General features: G+C 30.1%; 1 protein-coding gene across 2 annotated transcripts in view; it reads right to left on the bottom strand.

The window, feature by feature from the left end:
- Window positions 1–5,483: 5,483 nt before the first annotated feature.
- The window catches only part of Atg17 (autophagy-related 17), a 160,588-nt gene continuing 150,998 nt past the window's right edge, over window positions 5,484–15,073 (bottom strand). For both annotated transcript variants that reach the window (XM_035372965.2, XM_035372966.2), the window contains exons 27-29: window positions 14,180–14,307; window positions 14,019–14,086; window positions 5,484–8,455 (exon numbers count right to left, since the gene is read on the bottom strand). In XM_035372965.2, the coding sequence (XP_035228856.2) occupies window positions 8,240–8,455; window positions 14,019–14,086; window positions 14,180–14,307 (412 nt within the window). In that variant the 3' untranslated portion in view covers window positions 5,484–8,239. The remainder of the gene's footprint in view (window positions 8,456–14,018; window positions 14,087–14,179; window positions 14,308–15,073) is intronic.

Below are 15,073 nucleotides of genomic sequence, written 5' to 3'. Positions count from 1 at the left end.
TACTTCTCGGAACTCCAAAATACATACATGTCGAAATTTATCTTAACATATTAAAAAATAATGATATTCCGCGAAATATTCTATCTATGAAATCAATTTTTGCAAAAAATGTGTGAAAGACAAACTAGTTAGCGGAATCCAATCAAAAATGACCAAATGGTTTCTGATATGCAAAATCAAGCTATTATGTCATGTGATGGTGAATCAAGTAAATGTCTGCAGCACAGCGCTTGATTTTAATGTGTCAAGACTCGAAACAGTTCATTATGGCTCCGAAGTATCATTTGGAAGAAACACGTGGCAAATCATCGGCTGTTTAGAAGTAGAGAAAACAACCATGAGAGCAGTGAGATTTGCGAATATTTCAAGACAGTCAATCTCTACATTATAGAAACAATTTCAGAATTTTGAACTTGTAAAAAGACACTGAAGAAGGTCGTGAATGAATAACAAGTGCTTCTCAAGATCGTCGTAACAGGAAATCTCATTTAGTAAAGTTCAGAGCTTGCAGCCGCTACTGGAACTATTGTATCATGGCAAACTTCATACGGAATGTTTAATGAAAACAGCCTTTATGCCAAAAAGGGAAGGATGCGTGTTTCACTATCTTCACAGCAAAAGAGAGATCACTTTAATTGGTGCAAAGAACATCACAACTGGAGTGATTGCCAGTGGCCCAGTGTTTTCCTTAGTGATGAGACCAGGTTTAGTTTATCAACTGCTTCTAAACATATTTATATCTTCCTTCGAACGTTATGAAACGTGATCGGTTCGGTAATGCTGTTGTCGTAGTATGGTGAGCAATAACGATAGATGGGAGTGCGCTCTTACATATTTCCATCAACGGATTTGTGACTGGCCAGAGGTATCAGGATGAGGTCTCTTAGAACCTTATATAAGCCTTTTTGGAGGTGCTTTCGGATCTGAATAATTATTTACAGAAGATATTGATCGGCCACATCGAACAAATCTCATCCACGAAGCGAATATCGTGGCCAACAAAATCTATGCACAACTTCTGAGACTACCTTAGAAAAACAGTTGCACAGAGACATCCTCCTCCTAGAGATGCAAATGACCTGAACACCACACTGCTGGAAGGGAACTTAATTCTCCAAAATGTGGTTGACAACGTTATTGCAGGATTGAAAATATGTTGTGATATACGTGTACAAGTCAGAAGAGATCATATTACAAATTAAATTCATATGCCTTATTTTTTCCCCTGAATTCTTCTTATAACATATTAACATTTCTACTGTTTGATGCTAAAGATTTATATCATACACAATGTCCTTAAATTTTTTTGGTTTGTATTCACGTGATATGAGGTTATGTATCATTCTACAGAAATTGAGAAAATTATAGTCAAGAACTTCTGAGACAACTGTGATTTCATGAAAGTAACAGATAATTTTGGACACAAGTGTACTATATGTTCTTATAAGCTAATACATTTAATTGCTTCACAATGAAAGCTCCTCTTGTTAAGCAGTTTATTGCCGTTGCATTTAGAATAAAGAATTCCAAGATTATATTTAATGCTTATGAACGCAGTGTCTCATTCACATACTTATTTTAAATAGCAAATTTGAGAATTCTGGGATTATCCCCTAATGCATTTTTTTACAAAAGCCTGTTCAGTGCTTGAAGAAAAGTATCACTTCCGTTTATCAATTTTAGCCAAAATTAAATATGTTATTCCCACTGATATAAAATTTTCTTAAATACTAAAATTGAAATGTTTTTTATTATACGTTAATATAGTTTTTCATTACAAACTGTTATGGACTGCAAGTAAAGTACCACTTTTGGTTGCCCATTACAGACTATTATAGGCTTCGGATAAAATACCACTTCCAGGTGTTCAGTTTTACCCCAAATCTAATCAATGAATGAAGAATTTATATGAATCAATGAATTTATATGAATGAAGAAAATTTAAATATTGAAAATAAAAATTTCTAAAAGTTTCACTTAAATAAGATGAAAAAATCTTTGTCTACATTCAGATACATAGACATTGCCAAAAAAAAAAAAAAAAAGCGCTGTGGGGATCCTAATTCATATTCACTGAAAACTCACTATTAAACTTTAAGACTGAAAATTTTACCTACTACCTACATATCCAAATTAGCATGAGGTAAAAATAATTTGATTAACAAAATTTTAAAAAACAAAGTAAAATATATGTCAAAATAATGAAATAATTTTTGTTTTATTAATACTACCATTACTTTTATTCAACATCATATTAAAAGCGAAACAAAATACAGGGTGCTTCCTAAATTTAAAATGAATATCAAACTTAAATTATTTTTATCATATATTGTCAATGATTAGCAAAATAAATATACTTTTAACAATTTACTGAGAATATTTTAAAGTTTCTACCAATGATACATAAATACATTATTAATATTTCTTCTCTATAAGATTAAAACAACAGTTCTATTGCTCACTTTCTTCATTCTTTTTTTAATATGTTTTTGTTTGCAGTTTTTAGTTACATTACACCCCTCCCTCCACAAAAAAAAAAAAAAAAAAAAAAAAAAAAACTGAATCAAAACTTGAATCATGATCCAAACAAGGCAATTAAAAGATTTAATGGGGGGAACCCTCTTCAGTTTTTGTTTCATAATTTTAAAATATTCAAATTATTATTCTCGATATATTTGCCGCCCAAAGGGTATAATGGTTAGGAAGCCTGACTGCGTTACCAAAGGGCCTGGGTTCGAATTCTGGAGAAGGCATGGTTGTAACTGTCCGTCCCCTTCATAGGAGGTGATGGTGGCCCACCTATTAGGTGCCTCCATAATATAGAGACTACCACTTCTGGCCTTGTAAATAGATTAATGGACTGTGTTATACTGCAACTGTTCAGGGAAAAAAAAAATAATCTAGATATATTCAATTCAGATATTAAGCATGCAGTTTTATAACACTACTTTTTGAACTCCATATTATTGTAAATTTAACCTTCAGTTTGTTAATGTTAATTTAGTATTCTCTTTTTAAAGTTTCTAGTAATTTGCCTTTGCATTAATTCAAACAGATTTTGATGCTTTCTGCATTACATAGGTCTGTTCCTGCTAAATATTCCCCTGGCTGCTTTAAATAAAACTTTAAATATATCAAAAGTCAGGTCAAACTGATAATAAGAGCAGAAGAATTTACATCATTAATATGCTAAATCACAATCATATAGATGAAGATGGATGTCTTGCTTTACATTCATTAATTAAGCATCATAAGAATAACAGGTGTAGTTATTGATTAAATACACTTGAAGCTACATAGTAAGAGTTTTAGATGAAATTTTAGCCAAAAATATAACTTGAACTAACTTCATTAATACTAATTTCTCATTTAACATTTGGTCCATTTTAAAGGAACTGCATCACAGAAAAATGCTTATAATTTTGCTAATAGAAAGTGAATTTAAAAATGGTTTGCCAGATAATGTAAAAAAGAACATATGTTTGGTTTTTAAAAAGTTATGAGCTTTTTTGTTTTTTTTTTTTTTAAACTGGGAGATGAGATTTTAAGCATTCTTTACATTAAAACTCAACTTATATATATAAATAAATATATTTTGAAAGGTTTTTTTTTGGCTTTTTCTCCCCCCCCAACCAGCATAAAACAGTATAAACAAGAAGATATCAAAATATTAAAAAAGTACATGACTATTTAAATAAAATTAAATAAATATATAGAAAAAAAATTGCTATTTGTACATTTCTTCACTTATTGGATTTTATTTTGCATGCAGTTGATAAGTGTACAAAAAGCTTGAAATTCTGCAATCAATTATTACAAAATGTTAGAAGTGTATTTTATTCATGACCTAAATGGCATAAAATAATACTTATTGTGAAATTCTATTAAAAATGCAGATAAAATTATAAAGTTCTAGTCTATTTGTGTGTGCTTGGCAACTAGAACTTTAGTGAAAAGTCTAGAGAATATTCACTGGTCTTCGTACAACCATAATTATAAGTCCGAAGAAGGGTTAAAATACCCTTTTATTCACTCAAAGAAATAATGCAGTTGGCCCCTCTTGGGCTTACAGGAAAGCTCCACTTAGGCTTAAGATAAAAATAAGAAACTAAACAAATTCTAACCAGCTAAACTTTAGGAGAAACTGTACAAAAATAACTGAGTTGGCCCGTAACTAATCCTCACCGGCGAATACTAACAGGCACGTAAGATTGTGGCCGAATGTAATATGATAGGCAATGACATGACCTGAAGACACGCTCTCCCGAGAACTTCTGAGCTTTTCTATGAAAGTGACTGAACTTTCCATTAAATATTAGTAGTTCTCCTTTATTTACATAAAAGGTGATACTGAAACCTCATTCTGGCAGAGTGTAATAGGTGAAAAGCAAGAATTTAAAGGAAAGGGTTTCAAAATTAAAAACTACTATCAGAAAATTAAAACAATCCCTACAAAATGATTCATTATATTTCATTCATGAGCAACACATTTTACAGAATGGAAGTTAAATAAAAATTCTCATGTCTCATCACCTGCCAACAATTTCTAATTTTTATTTGTAGCAGATAAAAATTGACTTAATGAAGACAAGAGTATGCCATAAGGTGTTGAAAATGTTATTTGGATTGGTTTGGTATGTTACATGTCTACAAAGTAATGCAGTTAGTTAATTTATGGTTTAAACAGTATTAAAAAAAAAAATAATAATAATAAAAAAAATAAATAAAGGTGCATCGCCCAGTTCTCTCAAATAATATTAACAGAGTGCGTAAACCACATTTACCGTCATTTTTACTGAACAAATATGCCAAATTTCAAAACTTGCCAATATATAAATTAAAAAAAAAAAAAAAAAAAAAAATCTGAAATGTTTCAGATTTTAAATTACATCCAAAGGGGCGTTTTTTAACATTTTGTGTGTTACCTTTCTTTATTAAATATCATGTTCCTCGCACTTAAACCATAAGATCCAGTGCAACAGCAATATCGCAAAATAGTTTTAAAACGAGCATATCTTTAGAATTTCCGATACAGAGACTCACGCGCTGGAGATAAAAATGTTTTTTCTGCACAACGTTGCCATTGCTCGCTTTGAAATCCTTGAGTTTGTTAATCAAAAATTCATCAAAGTTTTAAAAAATAGGAAATCGATCATAAAACAAATTTCAAATTTCAAATTTGATCTTCCACATGCTCATATTCGTTGGAGGATTACGTTATTCAAAATTCGATGACTCTATGTACCGTTGTTTTATCACAATATGAGAAATGTACATACATTTATGCAGATTTTTCATTATTTAATTTCTTCAAATATAATGCAGGACTCTATCATTTTGTGGCAACAGTTTGAAAAGTGAACCGACATTTATGAGTCCGACGCAAAATGCCAAAACGAAACTAATAGTCCTTCGGGATTCAAATCCCTTTGGACTAAAAAGAGAGAGAGAGAGAGAAAGAAAGAAAATCAAGAAGACAAATATTACATAAGTAACAAATGTTTTATTAACATTTTTTATAATGATATTTGAGCTGTGTTTAAAAAAAAGCTGCAAACAGTATCTTACAGTGAAGTGTGGCTAATGCTACTTTTTATAGTTACAATGTTCAGCTTGATTGAGTCCACATTTCCCTCTGGAGGACAAAAAACATACATAGCAAAATGTACAGGTAATTCGCAAAGTAAAATTTAAGCTGCCCATGGCAGTCCCCTCATGGGCACTGACTAACATTTACAATGCACAATATTTGTTAGGTAAAATGTACATTCTAATACAAAGATTTATACAGCAGACTCACTAGTTAGATTTAAAAAGTAATGGTAAAACTATGTTACATACAGTTTAAAATAGTAGGAAAGTATATCACTTGAAAAATGCATGACTATTTAATATTGCCAATTTGAGATATGGAAACAATATATGACACAGTGGCAAATATTCTGATCATAGAAATTTTTTCAATATGCCAACAAAAAGTCAAAAGGATGTATTTTTTACAAAACCACAATCTTCTAATTAGAATTTCTTAATTTTAGTTTTGAAAAGGTTAACTACAGATTATTATGAGATTCATTCCAAAAATAAGTTTACGGAGGTTATTACTTCCAAATACCAAATGCTGCTTTGACATAATACATCATATACTGAATTCTAAGAAAGATATTTTATTTGGCATGATGACTGATACCTGCTCACATGTGGGTCGCAATTCTCAATACTTAACCTCATAAAATATAGTAGTCTGGACTTTGAGTCACCACTGTGTTACAATGTTTTAATTACCTCTAAAACCTATCAAAAACTGTTTCTTATCAGTGGATAAATGGAATTTCATGTAAAGTAACATCGTGGGTCCCAAAGACCCTTTCATGAATCAAAAGGCAAGGAAATTGATATACACTCTGTCACTCCTGACAATACAATGCAAATATCATGATTTAATGTCCAAGACACCACATTTTACAAGATGGGCACCAAAGAACATGAAAATGTTTGTCATCATGCCAAACTATGTGAAAAAATAAGGTTATCAGTCACAGAATACAGTACACAATATGTCATTTCTATATACATTTTGCTTGAAAAATCCTTATAAACTTATTTTTGGAATGCCTTTTTCAGTTACAATTTCTATGAATAATACTCTTTTATAATGAAGAGATATAATGGCCACATGAAACTAACAAGTTAAATATGATATACTTCTTCTATAAGCTCAAGAAATTCAAATTTCTTGCACATGGATCTTATCAATTTAAGAAATTAAAAAATTCACAAAATTTCTATCAAATGAATTAGCAATAAAATCTATAATATCTTCACTACTTTAGTAGAATTTCAAAGCAAATATTTTCAGCCTAAAGTTGCATAAATAAACATGAATTTTAGATTAAGCAGCTGCAATTCACTTACTATTACCATACATAAGAAAAGGAATTAGCACCTTTCTGTATCAAAAAATAAGGAACCTCTAATCTAATTATATCACGCAAATAAATACTGATAAAAACGCAAAAAATTTCTTACTTAAAATATACAAAAGATCAATCAAACAATTTCTTGCAGTTCACACAAACTTAAATACCCACAGACAAGAAAGAATTTGCTTAGACATACGGCAATATTTTATACCACAATTTTAAATTAAATAAGTACTTCCTAATAACTTCAATTATCTCACAGAATTTAAAAACATAGTTACTATCTTCTAGTAAATACCATTCACTAAAATTGGTTTTCTTTATAGTTTCCCTTTACATCCTAATGATATAATTATACATCAGAAATAAAAGTACACACTAAAATTTTAACAATAGGTTCTCAAATTAATGTTATAATTGATTCCAAATGCTGAACTCCTTTACTGCAAGCTTTTAAAGCACCTTTAACAACAGTTAGGTAATTTTTAATAAAAGCAAACGGGATTAGACGGCATTATAAGATTACATTAAAAAAATATAAGTGCATTTATTTTTTTAACAATAAAAAAACAGCAAAAAATGTTGTAAAATAATAAAATACAAGGGAAATATTTACATTATTACTTAGCTTTGTAGTCAATGTAGTATACCCACAGAATTAACTTAGCAGAGCATATTAAAGTGAGTTTTACACAGCAAGTCACTTTACTTGAAAGTTACTTTTCAGTGAAATAACAGCAACACTTTCTGTATACTTTAAATATTAACTTAAAGTAGTTTCTATAATTATTTCACATTTACTTGATATCTACCAATTAAAAAAAATGAAGTAATTAATATCCTATTCAGTGATAGTAACTTATTATTTAAATGTTATTTCAATATTTATGCAATTTAACTTACTGCTTAAAAATTATAAGAGAAAAATAAATCATGTACATTATGGCACAAAAGACTAAAATTTCACTCTTATTTTTCAGATTTGAAAATAATGCCTGGCAGACTATTAAGATATACAATAAAAATATGATCATTAAAAAATTGCATTGTTTTAGTAGGAAAAAAAATTACACAATTTACATTGCTTATTGTCAATAAAACATATTTGACTCAAAAAATTGCACTAAAAATGAGAAAGACATCAGACTGTTTTAGACCATATATTAAAATTATTTTAAAGAACTAAATATTTCAAAATAATCTCAAGCCAAACTTATTGTTCAAAACAAGTACATAGGCACCAATCATTCATAAGACATATTAACACACTACATAACTTCATGCATATAACTACAAAGCAGTCATCCTTGATTTCGTCAAATAGCAGAAGTTGACATGCTGCCAGATCCCCTAGTTCCATCTCCATCATCAGATGAGAGTGTCTGTAATGGAGTGTTCTTGGAAATAAAATAGGTAGATCCTGTTTGACGACTTCGACTAATGCTTTGGAATAAAACAAGATCGCGATTCCAAGGCTGTACTTTCACACGATAGAATTTTGTTCCTAAAACTAATTTATATCGATTGTTGGGCTAAAAAGAAAAAATTATGAAGAAACTTGTATCATTAATTTATCATTCAAAAGGACATGCAAAACAAAAAAGATGAATGAATATCACAATGAATATGAATGAAAATTTTTGTGATAAATTCTGGCATACTGGGTAAAATTAGGCAAAGGTAGCTTGTTGTACATATAATGCTGTGTACCTTAAATTTTAGCATAAAAATGCTATCATATTATACCATAACAAATAACATTTATGAATTTCTAATAATGAATATCATTCAAGTACATTAACTTTTAACCGATAGCATATGATTCCAGACACACATCAGTTTTTGTAATACAATATCAGATCTCCTCTGATAATTCCTCCTCCCATTTATTAAGAGATACAGGGGAAGTTTAAAAGTTTAAAAGAGATCAGATACATTCTTGATAATACTTCAGGTTCAAATATACAATGACTCAGACACTTGAAGAACAGTTAATAAAACCGTAATAATAAAAATACATGGTGTTACCATGGTATATGTCATTAATTTGTTCCAGATCCTTGGACTTACCAAATGAACTTTTCCAATAAGAAATAAAAAGAAAATAATTAATCCATTCTAATAAAAAAACACCTATTGTTATTATAACACTATTTAAGACTAAAATATAAATGCAAAGGGTGAAATACTGCACATAAATGAAAAATTTACCAAATTTATTTACCTCTTTTCTGTATCTTTGTTACAAATTGATTTACCCCTCCTTCACAATGTTAGCATATTTAACAGTATCTTTGTATTTCAAAACTTTAGATAATGTCAGCTTCAGCATATGATATGCAACAGCCAAGTCCTAAATATGTATGCCATCTTCATACTTTTCAATACTCTCTTTTTTCACCTTCTTGGTGATCATAACAATATTCTTTATAACTTGACTGTTCTCATTAACTTTTTTAACCTTAATTATTAACAAATTTACAAGAAACTGACATGATAAAACACAAAAATCAGTTGAAACTTCAGAGTAAAGCCACTAATTGTTTACTTGAATAGCAGAAACAAGTATACTGATGCTCATGGGTAATCATAACATTGTCTCGAAAAGAGGTACACTGTGTATATAGTAAGTAAAATGTGCAGCCGTGAGTCATCAAATTCAAGCCATATTCCAAATAAATATATACGAAACAAAGATGTTCATGTCCAAACAGCATGTCTATCAAGTTGAACTTATTTTAAAGGAGACTTATACTGAAGTACCACTGTAGTACAATGACCTATATATATAATAAAAACAGCAATGATAATATAGTAGAATGGCTCATAGGTGGTGATAATGATATAGTGCAACACTATAGTAACAACAATGTGCTTGCATAATACTAAGATATAGAAATTACTGGAATTCAAACAAAACATTGCAGAAAAAATCTAAGCAAAAATTTTAATAAAACATAGAAATTTCATACAAAAGTATAAGAAATCGTTCACAACATAATAAAATTTCTCTTCTTATAGTGCACGTTGTTTATTTCAATAGTATCGACAGGCATACTGATGCTCAATGTCTCGAAGGAGGTAAGCAACAGTAGTGCATGCAGCTTTAAGTCATCAGACTCAAGTCATATTTCAAACAACTGCTGTACACCAAACACAATGAACTGCCTACACTATGTGAATTTGCTGATTTACACTGGGGGGGAGGGAAGAAGAAGGAAAAACGGGCAGTTCTATATCTCCTGTTCTACTGGGATGATTGATGAAATTCAAATTGCGTTTTTCATGTCTTGAAAGCGCGACTTGGGATATATATTAGATTTATACATAGCATTGTTCTAATATAGGTATTTTGACACAAAATTGGACTTTTTCTGAAATGGCATGCTAATCCATATTTCGATTGTACGACCCAAATTAGGCCTAAATATTAAATTTTGTAAAATCTGGTGAAATTTTCAGAGAAATTCAAAAATTTATCTTGCCACTTTTCCCCCCCCCCCAGTTTGCAACAAGAATAATAATTCACTTGGCACACTTCTTATTTATAGCAACTTATTTTCCTTTCCTTTTTTTGAGCGGAAAAAACATGAGCGGAAAAAACATCATCGTACATACTTTCAAATAATTCTAACAAACTGCCTAAACCACATTTGGCGCTATTATCGTGTCTAACAAATATAACAAACTTCAAAACAAGCCAACATATAAATTCACGCATATCTTAGCAAATTTTTAATAAAAAAACTCTATTTTTTTTGCAGGTATGTTTAAAAATACATCTACTTTAAGTTGATGGTAAAAATTTTATAGGATATAATACAAAAAGTATTTTGAAAAATTAATAAAAATATTTAAAAATAAAAATTTAAAAAAATGTGCAAATTATATTTGGATTAAGCATAAACTTTGAATTCTGAAAGAAGGAATTAGGTAAGTCTAATAAAAAAATCTGATGTGTAAACCACACGACTTCCTTGCACGGAATATTAAATTATACACATTTTTTCTTGCATTTCATTTAAACTTATTGGATTGAATTAAATCTACATCATCAATAGTGCATAAACCACAATAGAATAAATGCAATTTTTAAAATTCACTATATTTGCTTACCATAGCGACAATCTGGCACTAGGTTCACTTAACAGCGTTACATTTTGTGCATATTATAACTCAGAATGCATATAAATTTATATCATTTGAAGAATTATCTAATTGTTGCATCATGTTCTATTCAAATACTAAATTTAATCTAAAACAATGTATAAAATAAATTAAGCAAACAAAACAAACAAACAAAAACAAAACAAAACAAAAAAAACAGTTTTTCACAGACGATTCAGTATTTCTCCTTCAATTAATTCAGTTCTAACTTCCTGACAAGGCAAAAATACATAAAAACTCAAAATGCCTATATTAAAAATTACAAAGTAAGTTTGAAACACTTATTTCCTTGAATAAATTCCAGATTGCATTAAGCATGATTTAATTCGCAATAATAAAACAAGGCATTATCTTTGTTGTTGCAAAGCTTAGTTTCTCTAGATCTGCAACAAATCCGCTCTTTTGCCAAGTTTGAAATGTAAACAATAATGCAAAATTCATTAGGCTTAACTGCACTAAAACAACATTTAAATTGTTGATAACTCCACAAATATTGCATGCAGATTTACTAAAGGTATAAAAACCTTAACCGGAAGATAAGAACAACATAATTCAATCCTTTTTAAAGCAAAAATGCACAATTTACAAGCATATAAGAATAAAGAAACTGAGCTCACTGAGCCGAGTAACAAAGTGGATATATAGAGATATACATATATTTATATACTTTTGGTACGGCCGTTTGCAACTAAAATACGAGGTGCACATCTACATGTTATAGCAGTCCTATATACAAAATTTCAACGCTCTGAGGCTATTGTTGAGTTATGCAAGATACGTAAGTAAGCACAGACGCCACAAAAAATCCCCTTCAGAATTCATTTTAAATCAGTTTTATAATCTTTTTGGGAGAAAAGAGCCCTTTATTATGTCCTTATTGTGGATGTCACACAAAAACATCATTAAAATTGCATTGGATAGCGGTCAAAATCCATATTTTCGTTGAAATATGATACCCAAAATTTTTTTGCGTTTACAATACTTCCTTTTTACTTCGTCCAAGGAAGTAAAAAGATATATTAATATTATCAAATTCAATTAACATTGAAGAGCTAAAATTTTGAGAGCTAATTTTTCAAAAACTACCCATATGATTTTTACAAAACTTGGCAATTTGGCATAGCTTGAGTAATAGAATCGAAATATGGTAAATCGGCCCTATTGGCATGTCAATTTCAGAAATTGGCATATCATTTCAGAAAAATCCGATTTTGTGTCAAAATACCTATATTAAAACAATGGTATATAGATCAGTGTTTCTCAGCCACCGGTCCGCAAGAAATGTTTGGCGGTCGACGAAATATCCAGCTATCTGTGCAAAATCCAAAGTGTCATCGGCCAACAAACGATATTACAACAGCACCTACATTACAATAAAATTGATGTGAAAAAATTGTGCCAATGGATCGAATTATTAAACTTAACGGTCTGCGAGAATGTACCGAAATATTTTATCAGTCCTTGGAGTAAATCCAGTTGAGAAACACTGATATATATGAATCTAATACATATCCTAAATCATGCTTTCGAGACATGAAAAATGCAAGTTGAATTTCATCAACTGCCCAGTAGAACGGGAGATATAGAACTGTCCCAACTGTTGTTGTTGAGCAGTGTCCATACTAGATTTTTAATTTAAGCATTTAATTATACACTATACTTATAGGAAGCTTTAGGAACCCCTATATAATTAGGGAATGCTATACTTCAGGTCATCCATAACTCAGGGATTGTCTGGATGTCTCTATGTCCTCATTATTTCCAGTGAAGAACTTTAATATATTTTACTTTAAAATCATTAAACCTTTTCTATAAATAACTGATTAGACATTGAAATAGATCTAAAAAACACATAAATTTATATGTGTGAGTCCACAGGATGCAACTGTACCAACTGCAGACATTGCCAATTGAAAGTTAGGTACACTTAAATCTCAATTTAAGTGTGAAATAATTTACACGAAATAAAGAAATCGCCTTCTGAATATAAATCTGGCACTACGAGCATACACTATAGTGCAGTCTGATAGACCATAACAATTCTTTCAGACAGTTTCACAGAACACGTGACAGATTTCAATGCAGATGCATAACCTTGCAGCCTTATACACCATAATGTTTCCCATTTTCAATTTTAAGGTGGGTGACCGTGCAAAATTTTATTAGAATATCAATTGCAAGACAAAAATATTTCTGAAACCAACAAGCAAGTATATATTTGGCAAATGAAGGTAAAAAAAAAAAAGACTGAGAGATAAGATTAAAAATTATAAAAAATTATTAATATTTCTAGCATAGAAATTTATTTACTCCTACTCAATTTGGCAATTTTGGCTTTAACTCAAATTGCCAGTTTGGCATCATACTTCTTACTTGAGTAAAAGACGAAACACCTTCGCATTTATTAATTATTGCTAATTGAATGGGAGTTGGTTTGCCCTTGAAAGGTCAACCAATTTACGATCAATGACGATAATTGCCTAGTTTATTAATTTTCATTTTAAAAGTTTACATTTCTATTTTTCATGATTTAAATTCAAGTTCCTTTAAAAATATTATTTTCGGAATTAAATTTCAATGCTTCTGGGTTACTTCATTCAGATTCATTCTACTAACTTTATATTAGGAGTTAATATAATCAATATTGCATTAGTAAATAAATTTTAAAAAGCTTTAGTTTACAGTTTAGTTTCAGTTGTAAGGAGAGGTGTACTTCATTCCTCTTTAGTAAAAAATATAGCTGAATTTCACTTTACTAGCAAACGTTTTTATTAAAGTGAATAATGATATTAATAGAAGGTAAATATCCACAAAAATCTGTACTTAACAGAATGTAATTTCTTAATACAGCATGAATAACAAGCAAGATTTATCAAATGAAAAGGATAATTTTTAAAAAATTAATATAAATAAAAAAAATTTAACTACCTTTTTAGTGACACAAAATTCTTTATTTACAACTATTCCTAAAGCCCATTTTTCTGATGATTCTGCAGCTAATTAAGCAGGAAAAATAGCAATTATTTTACAGAACTTTTCTTTTTAAACTTGAATTTGTGTCAAGAAGTTTAGAATGAAATTTTACTTACGAATCTTCAGATTAAGAGCCTGTAAGCTATCTTGATGAAGGAAATGAACAAAGCTTCCAAAGTGAAAGACTTTAAAATTTTCGTTCCTTTCTTCATAGCAAAGAAGTACTAAGTCACCAACATTACATCTTCATAAAAAATAAATAAAATAGAGGTCAATTTTACAGTCTAGTTTCAGATTAAATAATTATAATAATTTCACATGATTATGATTAATTTAAACCTAATTTTTTTTAAATTTGACAAAGAATAAAATTATAATGATGGAGATGTATGCTAAACAAGAAAGATGCAGTGATGACTGGTTGATATAGTTTTTATTATTATTATTTTAGCATAGCATTATGAAGTAAGCACATACGGGGGTTGTAAATTAAATAGTGGCAACTTACCTTGAAACTTGCAGAAGGGCGGGCATGCACAAATAGGATATGTTTGGTGAGGAGGCACTGTTGTCGATGTGTAGAGTGCAAAAAACAGTCGATCTGCATAGAAGGGTAGTTGTTGTGTGGTGTTAAAGTGAGGAGTTTCGTTTCCATTGCTCTAAACAATGTTTTCAAAAGAGGTTGCCTGTGGCAAAAATGCAACAGAATGCTATCGAGGATTAGCAGAAGCCTGTGGTGCAAATGCTTTACTGTATAGGACAGTAGCACAATGAGTTCAAGCATTTCGTTCGGGTCGGAATGGGACTGCGGATTTGCAACTCACAGGTTGGCCCTCCATTTCTCAAGAGCAGATTGACATCCTGAGCAGTCTCCTTACGATAAACCGCAATGGACTGTCCGAGAATTATCCTTAGAGGTTGGTCTGAGTCATCAAACGGTGTGGCACATAATGAAGAAATCTCTCAACATGAGGAAAATTGCATCCCGCTGGGTTCCACATCGACTAACC

This window comes from Stegodyphus dumicola, chromosome 1 (assembly GCF_044657685.1).
Source record: "Stegodyphus dumicola isolate Sdum_Otavi_A_Nest chromosome 1, ASM4465768v1".
In the NCBI taxonomy this organism is placed as follows: Eukaryota; Metazoa; Arthropoda; class Arachnida; order Araneae; family Eresidae; genus Stegodyphus; species Stegodyphus dumicola.
Note: the sequence above shows the minus strand (reverse complement) of the source record. Positions and strands in the feature narration are given on the sequence as shown.